Source organism: Buceros rhinoceros, unplaced genomic scaffold, assembly GCF_000710305.1.
Source record: "Buceros rhinoceros silvestris isolate BGI_N320 unplaced genomic scaffold, ASM71030v1 scaffold10771, whole genome shotgun sequence".
Classification (NCBI taxonomy): domain Eukaryota; kingdom Metazoa; phylum Chordata; class Aves; order Bucerotiformes; family Bucerotidae; genus Buceros; species Buceros rhinoceros.
This window is the reverse complement of record NW_010392527.1, coordinates 42,434-57,002: the sequence shown is the minus strand read 5'-3', so window position 1 is coordinate 57,002 and position 14,569 is coordinate 42,434. Positions and strand designations below refer to the sequence as shown.

General features: G+C 38.6%; 1 protein-coding gene across 1 annotated transcript in view; it reads right to left on the bottom strand.

Moving 5' to 3' along the window:
• EXOC2 (exocyst complex component 2) overlaps nucleotides 1–14,569 on the bottom strand; it is a gene marked incomplete at its 5' end in the record, with an annotated part of 102,134 nt that overhangs the window by 45,223 nt on the left and 42,342 nt on the right. Inside the window, 5 exons of the mRNA XM_010144523.1 lie at nucleotides 1,002–1,063; nucleotides 4,530–4,651; nucleotides 7,622–7,779; nucleotides 8,034–8,102; nucleotides 12,895–13,019. Coding sequence (XP_010142825.1) covers nucleotides 1,002–1,063; nucleotides 4,530–4,651; nucleotides 7,622–7,779; nucleotides 8,034–8,102; nucleotides 12,895–13,019 — 536 coding nt within the window. The remainder of the gene's footprint in view (nucleotides 1–1,001; nucleotides 1,064–4,529; nucleotides 4,652–7,621; nucleotides 7,780–8,033; nucleotides 8,103–12,894; nucleotides 13,020–14,569) is intronic.

Here is a 14,569-nt window from a genome sequence, read left to right as displayed (position 1 = left end):
ATGTCCTCCTACTCAACTTCAAACATGTATTTATAGAAGCAAATAAGAAAATCTAACAAAGTCTGTGGAGCATTCTCTTAGATAACATAGACAAAACACGTCTCCCTCCCACAGGCCCGTTCTGCTTTCGCAGACTGTTTTTAAGTCACACCTACAACATGCTTGCTGTGTTTTAGGCATTACTCATTACCGTTTATTTCCAGAAAGCATCTCACTAATTTATCTGAATTTGGTTTCTATTCATTTGTTGTGTGTAGGCAATCTCCTAAATTAGTTGTTCTTCAGTTCAGTTTCTCATTATAACATGTAAGTGACCTATTTATTTAGCTACAGACCAGTTCCATGGTAGTGTGCCTACTAAATTATGAAGCATTTTGATGTGAACTGAACTTTTTGCGACCTCAAAAATATTAATACAGTAAACCATCACTAAAACAAGATGCTTAACAATGAAGTTCATATTATCCCAGCAAAATCAAGCTAGAGGTCATCAGTAATTATACCGATACATTTAAAAAACACTACATAAGGCAGAAAGTCATGCTACATATTTTGATGGCCAATTCTTATTTATTTCTGTCTCTCGATACATGGCACAAATCCACAAAGCTTTTATTTATGCTTTTTTTTCCTGTTTTGCACCTTCAAAAATATCGTTGTCTAATAGTACCATTATCATTTAAAGTTACTTCAGACATAATAGTTTAAGTAGTACAAATTAAAATATTGGAAAAGGAAGGAAAAAACCCTTTCTGTTTGGCAATGGAATCTGTTAAAGAGTGTTATAAATAAGTAACCATCCAAATAAAAAATATTGTACTTTTAATACTCCTGCATTTTCATATTTTAATAAAACCACAGACACCGGTAGGCACACATATAGTCAAAGTCAAAAATAATCCAATTTTTGGAGAATAGAGAAACCAGTTTAATTACATTTGCAGGGAAAAAAAAAAAAATCCAGCAGAGAAAGTGCCTACAGGACACAGAAGTATACCCACCAATGATGTCAAACCTTCATTGTCAACAACCCAGTCCTCCTTTTCAGCTAACCTCTTTATATCTATAAGACAAAGCAAGAGAGGGAAGAGGGTGGGAGGGAGAAGGTATTAATTTTCATTATTAAAAACTACTTGAACTTGAAAAGATAAACCACAGACATTGGGACTGCAATGACTAGGCATACAAGCAAATCATGCTAACAGCTTCCAAGCTTTCAGCGTGCTCAAATGACTAAGAATGCAACTCATACATGGTGTGCTGGTGACACCACTCAGAGAAGCATATCTGCGATACGTGGCAAGAGTTGCAAGAACCACACCTTTTACTGGAAAGCTTAAAATTAAAGGAATATTGTGAAGGCTTCAGATTTGTTTTTAGTTTGTAAATTTTTAATCAAAACACAAAATACTGCAATTAAGAACCCAAGTCTCTATTATATGCCAGTTCTTAATTAAAAATAAAAGAACAACTGCCTGAGATTTTAGCAAAACCAGAAAGGACAGCATATAATTCATATTTAATAACTATAAAGGAGGCACAGAATCCCCATTGAGTCAAGGATCCATGACTGTCTTCAAAAATACATGAACACATATACAAAAAGCACTCTCTTCTGCTACACAGTACGTACCACGGTCTATAGGATTACTATAGGTCTATAGGAGCTAGGTCGGGACGTGAATCTAAAGCTCATGCACTGTAAACAAGATTCCATTAAGGATGCTCACATCCTGCATCATTACTTTTTATTGACTTAATCAACTTATAAACAGACCAAGGATGAACTATGCGCAGTTTGTCAGGGCTTTGACACAGTTTTTCCACACACAAGTTGCTCATCAGAACTGTCTGTATGTCAGGAAAATCCTTTTTAAATGAGCAAAAATTTTGGTGAATCTCTCCCCAAAATCCAAGAGAAGAGGATAATTGCTGAAAGGGATCTTACTATCTTAGTGCTTTAACTAGCTAAAGAAGCTGGGTTATAGTGTCACATCCAGCAATTCTACACCTCATGGAAGTATAGGCTTAGTGAGGATAAAAAGTATGAAGGGATTGTGCAAAATAAGTACTCTGTTCATTTCCCCATTCAGTAAAATTCCCAATTCAACCAATATTCTTGTGAGGCTTTAGCTTGCACTGGTCAGCCTTTACACGGTTTTGTGGCTGCTCGCTTTTGCATTCTGTTCTGAGCTAATACAAACCAAACAAATTTCTTTCTTGTATTTCGCTGCTCACCAAATTCCAGTCAAATACATTCATCTAAACACCGTCTAGTCTGTCATTCACATAATTTGGCTTTCATGACCTTTATGACCAGTGATCACGTATGAGAGGGAAAGAACACAGACTGCTTTTCAGGGCAGGCATGAGTATGTGGTGTTTATCATAAGACAACAAGAAAGCCCTGTGCGTGGGCAGATTTGTCCTACTTAAATCGCCAGTAGTAGAGTGCTCTATTAAAAATTCTAACTGATCTGAATGCCTTTACGAACTTACAACACGCAGCAAGAGACAAGAACTTTCCATCAGCAGTCTACACAGCTCATATTTCGGAGAGATGACAGAGGTGAGATTCAAGTCCAGAAGAAGCCTTTTTGACTTACAGATACAACTACATCCGAGATCCATTTACATAGCTCCATTAGAATATCTATTAACTGTCTTTCACTGGTTCCCTAAAAACAACAGTTTCCCCAAGGGCCAAAATTAACACGGTCCTGTCCAGAAAAACCTATCTAAACATGTTCCACACATGCAACTTTGCTTTAGCTGGAAAAGAACAACAACAACAAAAAAGGTCCCATAGATAAGTCATGCAGTACAACAAATGGGAATGAAAGTCATCTTCTGTGACAGGCACCTTTTCTCCTGTTTGATGCTACAGATGTGCTTCACTGACAGGGCATGGAAGCAGCAGTCAGGGAAGGCTGCTGTTACTGGCTAGATGAAAGAGCGACACATTATCCAGCTAACATTATGCTGGCACCCTAAGGGAACCGATCTCTTTTGATTCAAGACAGAAAAGTATAAAGACATTCAGATCAAATAGAGCAGTCACACACCAACTGGTAAATCTGCTCTTATAAAAATCTATGGTATGTGCTACCACAGGTTTTTCCTCCACACAATGTATATAGCCAGCAATCAGAATGTAAGAAGCAGGAACCCCCAGACCTGAAGAAAAGAACTGTGCTACCATTACGATACAATCAGGAGGCATACTAGTAAGTAGACTTTTTGACCAAGAGCTTCATCATTAATCACGTGCTGAAGCTCTCTGGGCTGCACTGGAGAACCTAGGTGGGTAGTGCATTTGGTAAGCTAAGGATTGTCCACAAAACGGTTCAGAACTAGGTAATTCCTTCCTTCGAAACAGTCAACACATCTGAGGAATCACTCACAATTCCTAGACAGAGGGCAGTCAGTCCAATAGGACCATCTTCACGGTACAACTAAAAAAAAAAAATTCACCCAACTATTAAGAAAAAAATACAATAATTGATATTAATCATGCTAAGCGAAGAAAAGCTTAAGAGATTTCCGCACACTTCTAAGTGAAATCTGAAACAGTGCTAACACTTTCCTTCTAGAGTTTTAAAGAGACAAGACAACCTATGTACTCATATGGCCAATTAGATTGATACTAATGCAGACAAATAATGTTAATACTGAAATAATATTTAATAAAATAACTAAGATCCAAGAATATCAACATTGTATCAAATAAACCATAGATTTGTCGCCAGCAAAAGTTTAAAACTTTGCTTAACATAGCTACCAGCAATTAACACGCTTAAGGCTTAAGAAAAACACTTATCTTTATGTCAGCCTAAAAATAACGATGAACCATCTATTAAAGACAGAAAACTGATGAAATGGCAAGATTAAAGAAGCCCTTATTTTTTTTTAACATTGAGGGTAATTAGTCTTTTAGAAAAAAACCCATCAAACTAAGTGAATTAGTAGATTGATCTGTCCTGATTTTAAGAGAGACATTTATTTATGGAAGATTTAATTCACTCACATTTAAGTGGCAGAGTTGAATACAAGGCAGTAAGATGAACGGCCTCTGATTCACATAGAGTCACATTAGATTATAATGTTAGTAAAAGGCCTTGGAGAACACACAACAAAAATATTTCATAAAGCGCTGTGCATTTTTTTTTTCTTGGGGTGAGACATGGCTTAATTCTTTGCTTTATAGAAGAACTCAAAAAGGAAACAAATTGTATTTCCAATACGGAAAAGCAGCATCATGAGATAAATCACTCGCATTGTAAAACTATCTCGACCCAAAGGAAACAGATCTAAACTACTGCATTAGACTTGGGGACTAAAGACTCATAAGACACATTTCTGTCTGAAAAGTGAAATGCTTGAGTAACTCTTGTGAGGTATTACAGAACGCAGAGGAGCCCACTGTCACTACAACATCTGTAAGAAACATGGATAAATTTGGAACACAGTTTGGCCTAATACGAGGCAAAAAACAGTAAGCAAAGAGACCTGCAGCCTTCTGTGATTACCTTCAGCTGTGTGTTGTAAGGTCACCATAATGCAACGTACACGAAGGTCCAAAATAAGATCCTGGATGATCTGCAGCATATCATTGGGTATCTCAAGCGCAGTAAGAGACTCAGAACTAAGCCTGGAAAGCAAATAAAGTTAGACTCAAGTGTAAACCTGCAGGGTTTAAGCTGATATAACTTCACTGAATTTTTCAGATGTTTTCTGTGTATGTGAATACACAGTTTCTGTGTATGTGCTATCTGCAGTGTTTCTTTGAAAACTGATTATCCCATTCAGAGAAGACTAATTATTTACTTAATTCAGAAGCCCGCGAATAGAGATTTATTTTTCTGTAACTTTACAATAATGTCATTACAGCAACATGTCAACTTTTCCCACTGTCCTCTTGACTTCCTCACCTGCCTTTCTGCAACCATCTCTTGCCTTATGATCCAAGAATAACCCCTTTGGAGCAGAAGTAGCTTTTTTTGCTTGTTTTTATGTGAATGCTTAGATAAAATCCTAGGTCCACAACAGGGCTTCTGAGATATTTTTTACCCACATTACAATAGTAAAGTCATCAAGCTGCCATAAATGGTGATGTGGCTGCATATCAGATTGCTAAGAGTATACACACTTGAAGAGTCAAACATATAGCTACTGTATCACCTGCAGAGTGAAGAGTGAATCCATTCACTGTTTGGCGCCCAGCTCTGACGGGGCACAAACCACCAGCTACTGTAGCTGAGGATGGAAACATTAATTTCCACTTTTTCCTTAAGAAAGAGCAACACAGCAGCTGCTTGCAAGGAACAGCATTTCAGCTTTTAACTAAAAGGCTGCAGTTGTGCTCAGGCTTTAGTTAGGGGCACAAAGTGAGGTTCACTGCTTTTATCCAAGTCTCGGATATTTAAGCAAGGAGAATTCAAATGCAGTCATTGCTGTTTGCCCTACTGCTAATACTGAGCAAAGCAGAAGTACTAGAAAATCACAAAGAACTGGAGTAGGAAGGCACAAGCGAACAAGTTTGAGTAATAAGTGAAACATTTCCAACCATTTACCTCTAGACTCCAGCTCCTTACCCACAGTATTTGGCATAAATGATCAAATCCCCACCATTAACCAGACTGCTATCTGCTCAGCACAACTACTGAATTAGTAATCTATCTTCGCCATCTAAGAAAACAGGATGCAAATAACCATCTGTGAGGAGTTTAAGTGACTTTAGACTGCACAAAAGTCTGAAGTTGATTCAATTTCTAGGGGAGCAGGTAGCTGTCACATTTCTAAGATCATCTATTTTTCTCATATAACTCACCCTAACACATACATACGTTTCTATTCCTACAATAAGACAAAAGGCTTGCCAACAACCGCTTCACTTTACCACACAGGTCTAATTTATCCTCTGAAACCTATTCATACTGGGCAATGACAAAATAGGGTACTAGACTGAGCAACCACACCACTTTAAGTTGTGTGATACACAGAAACAAGCAAAAAACTTAAGATCACACAAATGTAACAGCAACTCCTTTTTATCTAATTTTGTAAGTTAACGTTCTTAAATACAAGCAGAAAACAGTAAATAACTTCTGAGATGACTGAAGAGAGAAAAATTCTATCATGTGCTTCATAATGACTATAAAAATAAGACTTAAGCTACTACGTAACTTTGTAACAAGTAAGTTTTTTATGCAATATGAGAAAAGTCCACCTTCATCATTGGTGTGAATCACAAGACTATTAGATGCTCAATGTGTTGGGGGCACAAAAAGAAAAGTACTTGTAGCACTTGCAAAAACTTCTGACCTGGTCACCACTAGTCGGAATCCCATCATGGTATGGTCAGTTCCTCTTCTCCCGACTGCCCCCTTTTCTTCTCTAATTTTGACTCTTCGCATTACAGTTTAGCTCACTTTAATAAGGTGCCAGCACAGGCATCAGTAAGGACATGAGGTGGGGGAAAAGGGTGGGAGAGAATTTCCCCAGCTCTCAGTTCAGTTGTTGACTACCAGGGCAGTGTCCAGAAAGCAAGAGGAGATTGTCTGAAAACGAGCCTTCGGATACACTATAACCTCCGCCTGCATCATACCTCAGACGGCAGGACTCTGAAGCACAGCTATCCTTTAGAGAATCTACTGGTTAAGTTTCCAAGCCAATATTACAGGTGTACAAGAGAGTTAAATTCTAGCAATTTATAATTTGAGTGAAATTGGATTGCTTCTCATAAAAGGGTAACACCAGTATCAAAGCCTGCTCCCTTGGCCCTTTACATCTTTTCATCAAATACCATGCCAGGTTCTTCTTAAATTGAAAGCTTTCCATAAAATTCAGCCAAAATAAGAAACTCCACTTTTTTTCCCCCCTAAATGGTTACAGTACAGATAATGTAACTGACAACAGGTATGTATCACTGCTAGCTCCATTCACAGTAAGAGTATCTATACATGGTTATATCCCTTTCTTTTCTTCCTCTACGCTTTGCTTGTTACTTACTTCGAAAACTGCCAATAAAAAAATAACAGCATCATATCCAGGAACTGCTCAAGTTTCCAGAAGATAACGACAATTCTCATACCCTCAGCAGACAAATGGAAGCAAATTCTGTATATTAATATTTTCTAATTAAGACATGCACATTACTAAATTTATAAACAAACATTATAAGCAGAATTACATTATAATCAGGAGTATCACCTTCCATAAAACTAGTGGAAAAGTAAATTATGATTTAAGGATACTACAGAGAGAAGCATGCCATTTCCACCATTTTGGCAGAGATGGGAAGACGTGTAGGAATGAAGCAGACAGTTGCTTTCTACCTAAAGATTCAAATACTCTTTCATTCATGGAGTGGCTATGCTGTGCCAGGCAAATATTTTATTCAAACTTTTTCATAAGATGCTACGGAAAAAAAAAAAAAGTATTAATTACATTTACACACAGAATCCTAAATCTGCCAGAAATAATCGTTTTGTAATTTGATGTTTGAAAATGTTAACATTCCCACTACTCAGGGTATTTAATGCAATAAACAAAACAACTTGTCTTAAAACACACATATCGCAGGAATAGCATCGTTTTGTAGGTCCACAGATCCATTTACCTTACAGTCTGGATAACATGCGTTAGCCACTGGCCAGAAAGTTCAGATTTCATCTCCCAGCCACCATACTGTCTTGATTCTCCTTCCCTGAGGCTGAATGGAAGCAAAGCTCCACGGATAAGCTTTACCAGAGAATGCATCACTTCCTGAATCATTTTCTGCATCAGAAGGGGGAAAGAAAAATCAAGCAAGGAGTTCTATCATTGCGCTCAAGCAGCTATGTATCTGCTACACACAACGGCTTGGAATATATATTTTACAGGTAGCTCCACATGGTAGAGAGGAGAGGAGAGGGAAGTATAAGGGCACGTGGATGATTTAAGAAATGTGATTTTCAGGGTGGTGACACAGAAGTATTTTGTTATGAAAGACAACTGAAAGAAAGCAAGGTTTTTTCCCCCCCATAACTTACCTTGAAATCATTTTGTCTCTGCCTAGCATTTTTCTTCGATCTTTCCATCTGGCCAGATTTTTCAGCAGTCTTGTGAAAATGAGAAAATTGGAAAGTGTAAATATCTCATAACCACTGTTAAAATAATTCTGAAAACGGAGGTTTCGAAGTGAAGAAGTGAAAATCAGTGAGTTTGTGATGCAATTATAAAAACTAATTCATGGCATCTCAGTAAGCAAAGACTATACTTATATCTCAATAAACTCTACTTACTGTAGGTCACTGTGCTAAGGTTGAATTTTGAGGAACAATGTGTATTTAAGACAGAGACAAGCATAAGAGTAGCTCAAGGAATACGAACTTTACGAGGTCAAAGTTTTCTCACTGCCATGTTATAAGAGATAAAACATATACAGTCCAATTGTGAATGATATTTGTATTAAGAAACTATTTTCTCAGCATGGAAGTTGCTCAAAGGACATCAGTGTGAAGTGGGAGACACTTCTTGGAATGAAGGCAATCTGGAGTTGTAACCTGTGAGGGGGAGGGTTGAGGTTCTTTGTTTTTAGGAATTTTGTTGCCAATGCTCTTTAAATAAGTCAACTAACTGCAAAAAAGACTTTGCAAAATAGTCAGTATCTTCATGGACAGTTCACTTCTTTGAAAACTGAGGAATGTGGGTACACTTAGCATGAGACAGTTACAGTTGAAAAAAAACGTGGTTTGACTAATAGTCTTCCTGTTTGTTTTTCTAGCTAGAGTCTACTGAGAACATGGTAAATTATACCGAAAAAGTGATTTCAAATACTGGGTTAAGTGCAGACAAAGACTTTTATAGTTCAAAAATCCCCTATTTTATGTATGTACAGCAACATCTGCTGGTCAAGAAGTGCAATAACATGGCAATAGAGTTCTCAAAAGAGAATTAGTTTACTTTCATGTCATTAATTTGAAATGCTCTATTTTTCAAATTCCCTCTTTAGCTAAAGCATTTCAGATTTCTACAGTAAAATAAATAATCTGAAGTGAGCAAAAATTAGAGAAAAATAAAAACTGCTTAACAGTTTTGGAAAATACAGAGCTATGTAACTCTCATACTTTAAAGCTCTGAATTATACAGTTTCAGACACGGAGAACAGTACTTGAGTTCCTGCCGCATATAATTATCTCTTCTAATGCCTTAAAAAGAAAATAAGCTGTATTCTTTCAACCTTCAGGCTGCAACTTAAAATTCACAGTTTTACAGCTGGATTAAAGAATAACAAGAAGATTCACCAATCTGTGATACGTATTTCTTTTTCTTCGTGGTTTTGCTGAAGATCAATTTTAAACCTTTCCTGCACAGACAGACCAAAACTATCTTGTGGTAAGACCAACGGTTACTACTCACGTATGTGACTTCATTTAAGAGTGATTCAAAGAACTCGACTTTTTAAACTGTTGAAAACACCATGTAAACCTTTAACTGACAATATTCTAAGGTATATAGCTAATCTTTCAGAACCACAAATAACACCCTCCCCCCAAAACTACAAACTGAACAATAGAAAATACTGCCTGAAATTCATACATGGTTATTTTCTTTACACATTTCTAAGACGTCTTGAAGACCTGAATAAGCTAACTGAAATGGCCCTTCACACCATTTTCACAGGACATTTCTTAACAAACTGTAGTAACCACCTTGCTTCCTGAGTGACAGTAAACAGCAAGCAACATGGTAAAAGAAATTTCTTCACAGACAATTAAAATCTGTACGATTTCTGACAGAAAAACATATAAATCCGGAGTCTTGAATGGGATATGGTGACAGGTATTCTTAGGTACTCTAGAGGTCTTCTAGCTTATGCCACCCCCTTGTCCTGCTCATCCTCAGTTGATAGTGGCATCCAGAATACACAGAAGGAACTGAGGGCACCAACCCTCCTCTTTCCCAAAGAACTTGGCGAGGGGAGGGGGAGGCTTCCATAACGACCAAAGCAGCAGAGGAAATCAAGTGTGTGGAAATCAATCTCAGAAGCTCAGAATCTGGCCCAACAGAAGAGGAGTATATGTACCTTAAAGACTAACAGGACAACTACCTCCTCCTCTTTTTTTTTTTTTTTTTTAAATAATAAAGGGAAAAAATGCTCTTATGCAAATATTTTCCCCCCCCCCTTTTTTTTTTTTTTTTTTTTAAATAATACATGGAAACAATGCTCTGATCAGATATGATGTAAGATCACTCCATTTTCCACTTGTAGTCATTTTCACGAGCAGAATTTCTCAACCTTGTTTACAATTCAGGTCTCAGTTTCTCTAGAAATTGCTTTTTCACTGTACTCAGAGAAAAAAAAAAAATCACAATTACTTAATAGTTGATAGCCTAATACTTAATCGATTATTTAATAGCTGATTTCCAATGGTACTGTTGCCAAATATAAAGGTTGTCATTTCCCTTATGATATTAATCATTTTCGTGAAAGTCAACAGTACTAAGGTTTATTCTTGATTCTACTTCCCTGAACATTATGAGTAAATGTCATATCTTTCTTTTCATTTTATCATGTAAAATGAGGAGCGCAAATAGGATCTATTTCACTGGAGCTCTAATGCTACGTATATTGTGTTCAATACGTAAAGGGCTATAGTACCTATTAGTATCTTCATATGAAAACATTACATTGATTTACAGATAGTAGCAATAAACAGAATGACCACTTGAAAAATTAATTCTATAGTCAGAGAAAAGGAAAACGGCAAGAGTTACTGAATTTCCTTTTCCCAAAGGTTTTGTTTTATTTTCTGCTAATGCTGCAGAATAGTAGATATCTATGGCTGCAGTTCTGCTTTAGGGATAATTTTGTAGCGGATTAATACAGCTTTGATGATGTCAGGATTTAAGCACAGCAGGACACTGTAAGCATGGCAGAATAAAAAAATGATGTCAACAAATAAAATTATATAGCAAAAGTTAAACAGAGAGGTTTTAGATACACAAACTTTCCGGTTCGATATAGAGGCTGATGTGAATAACATGCGTGTCCACAGGCTTGCTTGTTTTCCACCTGCTCTGTATTATCCCAGCTTTCCCTCTAGGTCTTTACAGACCTTGTGTTCAGAGATTTTGGGACCCAGAAGGAGTGAGTCCAAACTGCAGCCAGCAGGACCCCTCAGTGACAGCTATACAGGTGAGGTGTGAACTAATGCCTTATCTGTTGATGGAACAGAGAGCCGCCTTTCACTACACTGCAGTCGTATTTGTCAGACTTGCTCCTGGGGAATAAGCCACCCCTACAGTTCTCCTTTTGCAGAAGAAACAATGTGACTTGAGAACCAGAAGTGAACTCTTTGTAAAATGTAATGTAATTCTGTGACCAAATTTTAGCAGTTACACAAACCCCAAAGCTCTTCTATTTATCTGGTACCAATTATGATGGTAAGCTGTATCTTAACCATATCCATTTGTCACTGGTTTGGCCAAGGCAGGGACAAACCATGGGACAAATTCTCTCTCTCCAATCAGCCCCTCTTCTGTTCCAGGAGGAAAGGGCTAATGTGAGAGATAAAAGGGAAAGATAAGGTGGGTGAGGCCTCAGCTGAGTTCTGAAAACTAAAACTGTTTTAATAACGGCAAACCTGATATTATATACAACACACAACAAGAAGTTATTAACTAACAGCTACCAAGTTTGGGGATCTGGTGTGGTGAGGCAAATGACCAGGTAATGGCCCTGGCAGGCAGCCTGGAGCAGGAGCCGGGGCCACCCCTGCCAGGTGCCACCCACCCGATGCAGCTCCTGGGGCGAAAAGCAGCAGTCTGACGGGCAGCAAGAGGTACCGGCCAGCAGACGGGAGCGAGCAGCAGCAGGATCACCCAACACAGCAGCACATGGCAACAGCCCAGTTCTCCCTACAGCAGCAACCACAGCCCTGAGGGCACACAAAACAGCTGCCACTGTCACAGCGGCTCCCGCAGGAGCAGGGCGGCACACGGCCAGGGCAGGAGGTCTGTCACTCTGTGCGCGGTTTCCTAAAGAGACATCGTCCCGCCAAGGAGGTCCACAGCCAGCGAGGTGCAGTGACGTGCAGGGGGAGGAACACTGCAGAACTGGTTTGTGTCCTATCTTGGTCAAACTGGTTTTATAGCAAACCAGGACACCGTTTAATTATGAAATGTATCCTTTCAAAAATCTGTTAATACTGTGCATATAAAACTGGCACATATCAGGAATCATTCCTTTTCTTCTTCCTGCTTCTTGGATTACCAAGATTATGTTTACGTAATTGGTAAAAAACCTGATTACCTGAGCAAGCAGGACTAGAAGCAAAGGTGGTTGAAGCTGACTGCACTTCCAGACCAGACTCCCCGGAGCATATCTGTGTACACCGCTCTGAGCCTTGGTCATTTCGGTCTCCGCTCTTGAACCTATCCTCACTTTCAAATACTTAAAGCTCAAGAAATGAGTATCCTTGTTTCAAAGAAAGGAAACATTTTAGTTCTGTATGACTGTCTTTCACCTATCTCTACCCTTCACGCAATTTGCTCTTTCTTCAAGATCACCAACGAAGAGCAGCTGGACAGCTATGACTAAGATGTGACACTACATAGATATTGACTCCAGCATCTGGAACATACACCGACATGCCACTGGCAGAATTTAATTAATTCCACTGTATGCTTTTATTATTTTAAAAATAGAAAGAAAAATCTCACTTCTATTGCAAGACACTTTACTAGTCAAGGTAGCATCTCTCAAATGTGTAAAAATCTACATATTGTTTTACAAACCCCTGTGATTAAGGATAAGTCGTCACTTCTTCCAGTGAAATACAATACTTCAAACATAATCATTACGGAGCTTTGTTACTTAAAAAGCCATTTATATAGAAGAAGCCATACCTCACTGAATAAACTTCCATTCACATAAGAAATCCAGAGCTTCCAGAAGTTGGGCAGCTGACTTACAACAAGTTTTGTCAACTTTTCAACAAATACAACTTGCTGAGGAGCTTTGTATCGCCAAGCTAAAAGGGGGATAGGAGGCAGAAAATGAAAAACTTTGAATTAATAACAGAAAAAATGCTCTACAAGCTTGCTGCTGCTTTGTATGGGTGCCATTCCAAAAGTAACACCTCCTATTTTATTCTGTTGGCCCACGCCGTCAGAGGTGGATGTTGGGGGAATGGCAGCAGAGGTTGAACCTTCCCACCAATATTCCGTTCAATTTTGTTGCCGTGCGACAGACGGCAGCAGAGGAACCGTCTGACAAAATGCCGTCTGACATGGCAGTGTGAGTGAGACCAGGGGGTGTCACTGAATTCCTCCATGTGGAAAAAATGGCACCCGTTGACATTCATCGACCCTGCTGAAAATGGCACCCGTTGACATTCATCGACCCCGCTGAACATTTACACAGACCAAACAGTGGGTGTCAGCACAGTGAGGGGGTGGGTGGCACGTTCCAGCAGTGGTGACAGTGACGGTGGGTCCCCTCTGCTGGTGCAGATTGTTACGAGTGCAGCACGCAGGGTCTTGTTCATCGCTGGTAAAAATGCACAGCCAGCGGTGGGGACTGTGTTGAAAAACAGTGTTTTGTAGCTGAGGATTTGCTCTGTCAAACAGTGTTACTGTGCTTTTTGTATCTGTTGCAGTCTCCATGAAAACACGACATAAATAGGAAGCATTACTTTTGGAGTGACCTACGTATTACACAAGTGACTATACAATATATATATAACATTTTGGGTAGAAATGAAAGAATTTAAGGCCTGGTCCCTCTCTGTGTGCACAACTGGTACACATATAAGCTCTTTCTTCTCATATGCTTTCAAGGTGCCAGCACTATGAGAGTATATAAAGAACAGGCCCCTTTGTAGGGTTATCTAATGCAATCCACCTAACAATCCATTCAGCTGGTCTTCAGCCTTCAAACCACTCTAAAAAGGTATGGCAATGTGTCAAAGCAATCAAGACATCAGAAGTTTCAAATGATGAGGTGGTGATGCTGAAGAAACAGGGCTGTTAGAATGGCCTAGTGATAAAGGCAAACAATGGAAACTGGAAGATCTGCTTTATTTCTAGCTCAAAAAATTTGCCATTATGGCCTGGGGGAAGTTGCCAACCTCTCATCTTTATTTTCATTTGTTTGGTAAAATCTTTTATCTGAAAAACAGAGGAGATTCCAACACTGTTGTTAAAATAGATGTGTCACTGATTATTATAATGAGACTCCTATATAAAGAGGACAGTTATAGGATATACTGCGATGTCACTCACTTCATGAATCTACTTACACTCCTGGTACACCAGCTATTAAAACACATCAGGAAAAGAGCTTACATTTTGGCAGCTGATAAGAAACTGAGGAGTTATCTAAGAGGCAAAGGGAGGCTGGTGGGGGGGAGGTAAAGAGAAAGCTGGACAGGGGCAGAAGAAAATACTGATTAACTTTGGTTGGATGAGTAAGCGCTACCCAAAATGTTCTTTTTCCTCATGGACAAAAAGTTGAGGGACTCTGGATTAGCATTTGAAAATCCAGAAAATTTAAAAAAAAAAAAAAAAAAAAAAAAAATAA